Raw genomic sequence first — 6,909 nt, forward strand, 5'->3', positions numbered from 1 at the left:
GGACAGGGCCTGTCCCTGTCCCCGTGCTGTAATTGCTCCTGTGAGTAAATAACGTTTATTCCCATTGGCATTCAGGCGTGGCTGCCTCCAAAACACGAGCCCCCCAGTGTGGAGGAGTGAAACTTTTGTTAAAATAGAAAATTCTGCTGAAATTCTGCCGAAAGTTTCTGCTTCAACCGGGTGAAAACTCCAGAGTCACCCCCGCACCCCTCTGCGAATGACAGAGTGATCTCTGGGTTTCGTGTCGCTGTTATTTGGAGCGACAGGGGGTCCCTGAAGCCCTTTTCCCAGCGATGGGGGATCCCCAAACCCCTTCCCCAGCGGTGCTCCCTGAAACCAGAGCCCCTGGAGCTCGCAGGGAGGTGCTGACACCCCAGGCTGGCTGGGGCATTTGGAGCCGAGCTCTTCTTTGGGGAGAGTGGGAACAGAAAAAGGCAGGATTTTGCTTTTGGGGCCTTTTAAACAGAGCAGTATAAACAATACGTTGGGTTTTTGCTCTGACTTCCCCACTGCGGTGCTGGGAACAGGGCTGGCGCTTTGCAGCCCCCTCTTCCTCCTCGCTCTCTGTAACTCCGGGGTGTTTGTGGGTGCAGTGACAGACAAGTTCACGGAGAGCATGTACGTCCTGGCCAACGAGCCTTCCGTGGCCCTCTACCGGCTGCAGGAGCACGTCCGCAGGTCGCTGCCCGAGCTGGCCCAGCACAAGGTGGGTCCTCCCTCAGTCCCCCCAATTCTCCCTCCCCTGGGAGGCTTTTATCCCCTCTGTGAAGTAAGGAGGGTCAGAAGGGTGAAGAAATGAGTGTGGGGAGGTGAAGCAGGGGAGGAATCGCTTCCCCTGGCTGTGTTCCTGCTCTCCTCCCTGCCCTCCTTCCCTAATGAACCCAGATTGTGACACTGTTGTTAATTAGTTAGTTCTTAAGGTGTTCTCTACGTGCCTGTGTACAGGGGTGTCTGGGGGGTGTAGCATGTGTTGGGACTCTTCCATCACCGGTGTGCAGGGGATGGGGTTGGAATATTCCCAAGCTGTCCCTCCCTTTCAGTTACCCAAGGAAATCCCAGGTCCAGGGGATGTGTCCCAAACAAAAAGAAATGGGACAAGTCCTGTGTCCAGCTGTGGAGCCCACAGCACAAGGAGGATGTGGAGCCCACAGCACAAGGAGGATGTGGAGCCCACAGCACAAGGAGGATGTGGAGCCCACAGCACAAGGAGGATGTGGAGCCCACAGCACAAGGAGGATGTGGAGCCCACAGCACAAGGAGGATGTGGAGCCCACAGCACAAGGAGGATGTGGAGCCCACAGCACAAGGAGGATGTGGAGCCCACAGCACAAGGAGGATGTGGAGCCCACAGCACAAGGAGGATGTGGAGCCCACAGCACAAGGAGGATGTGGAGCCCACAGCACAAGGAGGATGTGGAGCCCACAGCACAAGGAGGATGTGGAGCCCACAGCACAAGGAGGATGTGGAGCCCACAGCACAAGGAGGATGTGGAGCCCACAGCACAAGGAGGATGTGGAGCCCACAGCACAAGGAGGATGTGGAGCCCACAGCACAAGGAGGATGTGGAGCCCACAGCACAAAACATTTCCTGGGCCTTGCCTGGAGCTGCTGCTCTTCCCATCCAGTTCTTCCTGCTCACTTCATGGGCACTTCCATCTTCTTCACTGCTTTCCTGGTCACCAGCTGTGTGCTTAATGGTGCAGTGATGTGGCAAGAACAGGGAGAAAATGGAAAGATAATTACTTGTGGCAGCTGGAACAGCAGCAGATCCAGAGCTGCTGCTGGTGGCTTCTCTTCCAGCCTCCTTAGCTCCTGAGGTTTTTTTCCCAAGGCTGTAGCCTCATGTTTGGGAGCATATTCTGCTCCCTGCTGGTAACCAGTCCCTGGTGGGAGCTGGGAGGGTTAAACATAACTGAGGACAGTGTCCTGGTGGTGCTGCCAGGCTGCAGGTGCCAGGCTCAGGGCCAGGTTCTCTCTGTTTTCCTCGACCCCACTCTCATTTTACCCCAGGTTCAGGCATTGCTGTGTGCAGCACACAGCCCGGGCCTCTCAGTGCCCTGAGCCCAGGAGAGAGGGATCCACGTGGGGCCTGACAGGGCTGTTGTCCCAGCAGAGCCTTCAGTTAGGTGGGGCTGGATGTTTTGGGTTGTTCTGCCCGAGCCCATCAGCCCCTGATGCAGGCTGGAGCAGGAAGGTGTCAGCAGAGCTCTGCGCCGTGCAAACCCTGCCAGGTCTCATCCACGTCACAGCAAAGGCACTAAACTGAGGGGGGTTTAATTCTTCAGAGCAGAAAAGAAGGAATGTTCTACGTGGATCCATTCTCAGTCCCAAGATGCAGGTCGTGTGTGGAGGAAATGGGTTTATTGGGGGTTTCCAGCTTCCCTTCAGCCATGCAGTGACTCCATCTCTGGCTGGCTTCTCCTGAGACACAGGAAATTCCCAGACGGATTAAACCTGGGCAAAAAATGGGGAGGAGGGGGCTGGGAGAAGAGCTCCTGCAAGGAGAAGGTGACCTCCACGCCTTCACAACAAGCAGCTTTCTACGAGTTGATAAAACAACAATCCTAATACCTTCCTGGCTGTCTCAAACTCTCCAAGCAGATTTGCCAGCTCCCCGCTAAGACTGGGCGTGATGTGAGGCTCCAGCCACGCTGCTGAGCCCTGCTCCATGCAGAGCAGCCTCTCTGGATCCCTCCTGGTCCTTGGAGAGCTGAATATCTCCTCATTAAGTGACTTCCAAGTGACAGGAACGTGGCGTTAGTGCTGTTGTGTGTTGATGACTGGCTTTAGTTCTTAAACTGCATCCCAGGGCATGTCGTGGGAATTGGAAGAAAAGGCATCAAGGAAAGGTAAAGAAATGAGGAGCTCTAGGGAAAGGAGAAGCTCTTAGTCCTAATGAAGGACATGGAAATGTTAGGAAGTGGTGGGAATGCTGGGAACAGGCATCCCTGCCTCTGATACTGGGAAGTGATTAAAATCTACCAGTGCTCACAGGCAGGAGCCTGGGCCATGAACAACTGAGCCAGCAGAGTGTCATGGTCATTAAAGACCAGCCAGCACCTCTTGGGTGAGGAGCTGCAGGGAAGTTTCTGAGTCTTTTCCACACAGAGTGTCCCCAGCAACAGAGGCAGCTGGACTCTGGGACGAGCACAGTCTCCATGGGGTTGGGAGCCCTGGGTTGAAGGACCCTCCCCTGCAGAGAGCTGCCTGCAGCAGTGCATGTAGGGGCTTGTTTCTTTTGTAGTTTAAAGCTCTGTGGTCAGGCAGCCTGATGTAGGGCAGGCTTTGAACAGCAGAAGAGATTTTGGATGCAGTCCAAGCTCCTACCCGACCTCCTTCACTCACAGAAAGGGGCCCTTGGATTTCCTCTGGCTTGGAACAAGACCCAGCAGAATAGGCTGGAAAATTAGCTCCCATGAGAATATATTGGAGTGCCCAAACTGCTTGAGGACCTTTGGACTAATTCTCTGAGCTACACCTCTGAATTCAATCTGTGTTTGGTTTTCCTGTTCCTCGGAGCTCCAGCGTGGGGTTCTGTCCCATGCAGTGCTGCCCCAGCTTGTGTGGGGTGTACAGGGCTCCTTCCAGCTCCTGAAAGGACAGGCACAGCACTGACTGCCCCTGGGGATCAGTCTCTGGAGTTTTAGGGGTGCTTTGAGTGGCAGGTCTAATGAAACGAGAACTTTCAGTGCTGGGGAAGAAACTTCTACCTGATTTTGTGTGAAGGACTAAAAGCCAGACTCCACAGGAGCTGTGCTGCTTCAGATCCTGGGATCACAGACTGGTTTGGGTCAGAAGGGACCTTTCAAGCCCATCTGGTCCAACCCCCTGCAGGGAGCAGGGACATCTGCAGTTAGAACAGGTTGCTCAGAGCTTGGTCCAACCTCCCCTGGAATGGTCCCAGGGATGGGGCAACCTGGGCCAGGGGCTCACTGTGCTCAACAAATTTCTCCCTTCTCTCCAGCCTAAATCTCCCTCTTTTAGTTTAAACCCATCCCCCCTTGTCCTGTCCCCACAGGCCCTGCTCAAAAGTCTGTCCCCAGCTTTCTGACAGGCCCCTTGAAGTCCTGAAAGGCCCCCAGAAGGTCTCCCCAGAGCCTTCTTTCCAGGCTGAACAACCCCAACTGCCTCCTGCTGGCCCCCCAGCAGAGGGGTTCCCCCCTCAGGTGATATTTGTGGCCTCTCTGACCCTGTCCCAACACGTTTATGTCCTCCTCATACTGAGGAGCCCAGAGGGGGGTGCAGATCCTGGCTGCCTGCTGTCCACAGGCACGGGGAGATCCCAGTGCTCTGGAACATCAGCTGGGCAGGGCTGGAGCTTGTCCCACGGCCAGCTGCATCTGCCCAGCGTGCATCTCACAGTGCCCTCTGCTCTCCTCTCTTCCAGTCTGACATGCAGAGCTGGGAGGAGCAGAGCCAAGGAGCCATCTACACCGTGGAGTACGCCTGCAGGTACAGGGGGCTCCTCTGAGCAGGGGGCTGTGGCAGAAGCAAAGCAGAAGCTGCCTGTGGCTCCCCAACTTCTCCTTGGTGTGAGCCCCAGGGTGGGATCTTGCCAATGCCTACAGTGCTGGTCACTGCCTGAAGGGTGGGGGGCAAGGGGATGGGGCCAGACTGTGGTCAGTGGTGCCCAGGGACAGGACAAGGGGCAACAGGCACCAACTGGAACCCAGGAGGTGCCACCTGAGCAGGAGGAGAAACTTCTTTGGTGTGAGGGTGCAGAGCCTGGAGCAGCTGCCCAGAGAGGCTGTGGAGTCTCCTGCTCTGGAGAGATCCCAAACCCTCCTGGCTGTGACCCTGGGCCCCCTGCTGGGGGGGACCTGCTGGAGCAGGGGGTGGAGGAGACGATCCCCAGAGGTCCCTTCCAGCCCCCACCACTCTGGGGTTCCGTGTTTCATGTTGATGAGTGTGGCAGCTCTTCCCCAGCCCTGTGCAGGGCAGACCTGCTGCTCTCCTGCACTAAATCCAGCCAGCCAGCCTGTGGAGGTGCCTGAAGTCAAAGCTCCTCCCTGACAGAGGGCTGTTAAGAAGTGTGTCCTCCAAAACCACGCTGCCTTGGCATCTCCTCACCAGGCCTCCATCCTCCTGCCTCTTTTCTTCTCCCAGTGCCATAAAGAACATGACTGACAGCAGTGTGTACTTCAAGAGCATCGACAGCCTGCTGAAGCATGCCATAGCCATGAAGGACCAGCTGAATGCTGCCCAGGGCCGCAGGTACCACGGGGAGGTGCCCTGTCCCTTCAGCCAAGTGACCTTTCAGGGGCTTTGGTGACACAACAGGGCCCAGGGCAGCTGGGCCAAGCAGTAAAATGATCCCAGAGCATTGTTTGGAAGAGCACCCTGCTTGTCTTCCAGTGCTCTTCAGGGGGTGGTTACTGGGAAGGAAATAATCTTGTTTATAAAAGGGTAACTGGAAAATTGTTTCTTTCCTTGTTTAAAAGGAAAGGTCTCTTCCAACCAGAGTGATTCTGTGACTCTAAGCAAGGCTTTATTGGAGGTTCTTTTAGCTGCTGCTGTCCTGCCTGCTGGACATGACTGTGTCTGTCTCTTCACAGCACTGCTGCCCCACAAGCCAAGAATCCCCCAACCAGTTCCTGATTCCAGACCAGCCTGGATGTCCTCTGCCACCTTCTCCAGCCCAGCTGTATGTTCTCCAGCCACGGGCAGGGGTGAAAACCCACTTGCTCCATCTGTGAGGCTGCCCAGAGCTCTCTACCTGCCCCACCATCCCCAGTGAGCAGGGGAATCCTACCACTGGCTCGGAGCTACCTTTGGGGAGTGCTTTGGGGGGCACTTGTGGCCCTTTCCACAGCACTCTGCACCTGCATTTGTCCTGTCCAGTTCTTTTTGATGTCAGACTGCTATGAGGCATTTCTCTCTCTACCTCTTGGCCACAGAAATCTCAGAAAAACTGAGTCTTGCTTGCAGTGTTTTGTAGATGGCCGAGTAAGGACGTAACGTGGGCACACTTCAGCTCTGTTCAGGAGGCATTCTGTGAGGAGAGGTTTTCATGTGTGTGCCAAGGAGCTGCTGAACTTGGTGAGAACAATAATAAAAAGAAAAAAACCAAAGTTCTGTTTAAAACCTTCCCCTCTTGCTCACCTCGGGCTGGGGGGTCTTGGAGTGCTGCTGGCACTGAGTGTTTCCAAGGGCATGGAGCAAAACAAAGACATGTAGAGTTGGAGCCTTTCAAGTGAAAAAAAAAGGAACTGTCCTGTTCTTCAAAGGGGAAAAAAAAACAACAAGAAAGGGGTTTCTTCATCTGCTGTCAGGCAGAGCTGTGCCCACAGCTTCAGAGGGCACTTGGAAAAGGATGGAGCTTGAGTGTTCATCTCTCCTGGAACCAACGGTTCTGTGCTGCTGAAGTTTAGCAAGGCTGCAGGATCAAAGCTGTGCCAGACTCAGTTTCCAAGGAGGTTCTGCTGTGCTCAGGGTGCCTGTCAGGACAACAGCACTGGGGGTGTGAGGGAGTCTGAATCCATGGGCTCCCTTCTCTCCCTCAAATGCTTCCCTGGCTGCTGCATGCTGAGGGATTGGCAAGACCCCAGTGTGCTGCTGGGCAGGGCTTGCAGCAGGCAGGGCTGTGAGGAACCAGCAAGGTGTTGGTCAGTGTGGAGATAGAGCCAGCTGGACCTGTGTGTGCCTCCCAGGAGCAGCCACTGCCCTTAGTGCTGCTGCTTTCTGCCTCACAGGAAGGCAGCACTGGGGCAAAACCCTTCCCAGACCTGCCCCAGCACTGGGCACCTCTCTGAGGGCAGGCTGAGAGCCCTGGGGCTGGTCAGCTGGAGGAGACTCTGAGGGGATCTGATCAAGAGCTAAAGAGCCCATGGGGGATGAGAGGCTGGGGCCAAACTCTGTCAGTGGTGCCCAGCGACAGGACAATGGGCACAAACTGGAACCCAGGAGGT

At 55.5% G+C, this 6,909-nt stretch overlaps 1 protein-coding gene across 1 annotated transcript; it reads left to right on the top strand.

Moving 5' to 3' along the window:
• Nucleotides 1-593: 593 nt before the first annotated feature.
• On the top strand, nucleotides 594-5,599 carry MEF2BNB (MEF2B neighbor; the record flags this gene model as incomplete). The annotated part of the gene is made up of 4 exons (XM_008949522.1): nucleotides 594-706; nucleotides 4,389-4,453; nucleotides 5,108-5,215; nucleotides 5,557-5,599. Coding segments are annotated over 4 exons (329 nt in total), but the record flags the coding sequence as incomplete, so codon positions are not given.
• Between the last annotated feature and the right edge of the window lie 1,310 nt (nucleotides 5,600-6,909).

Source organism: Merops nubicus, unplaced genomic scaffold (assembly GCF_000691845.1).
Source record: "Merops nubicus isolate BGI_N331 unplaced genomic scaffold, ASM69184v1 scaffold18961, whole genome shotgun sequence".
In the NCBI taxonomy this organism is placed as follows: domain Eukaryota; kingdom Metazoa; phylum Chordata; class Aves; order Coraciiformes; family Meropidae; genus Merops; species Merops nubicus.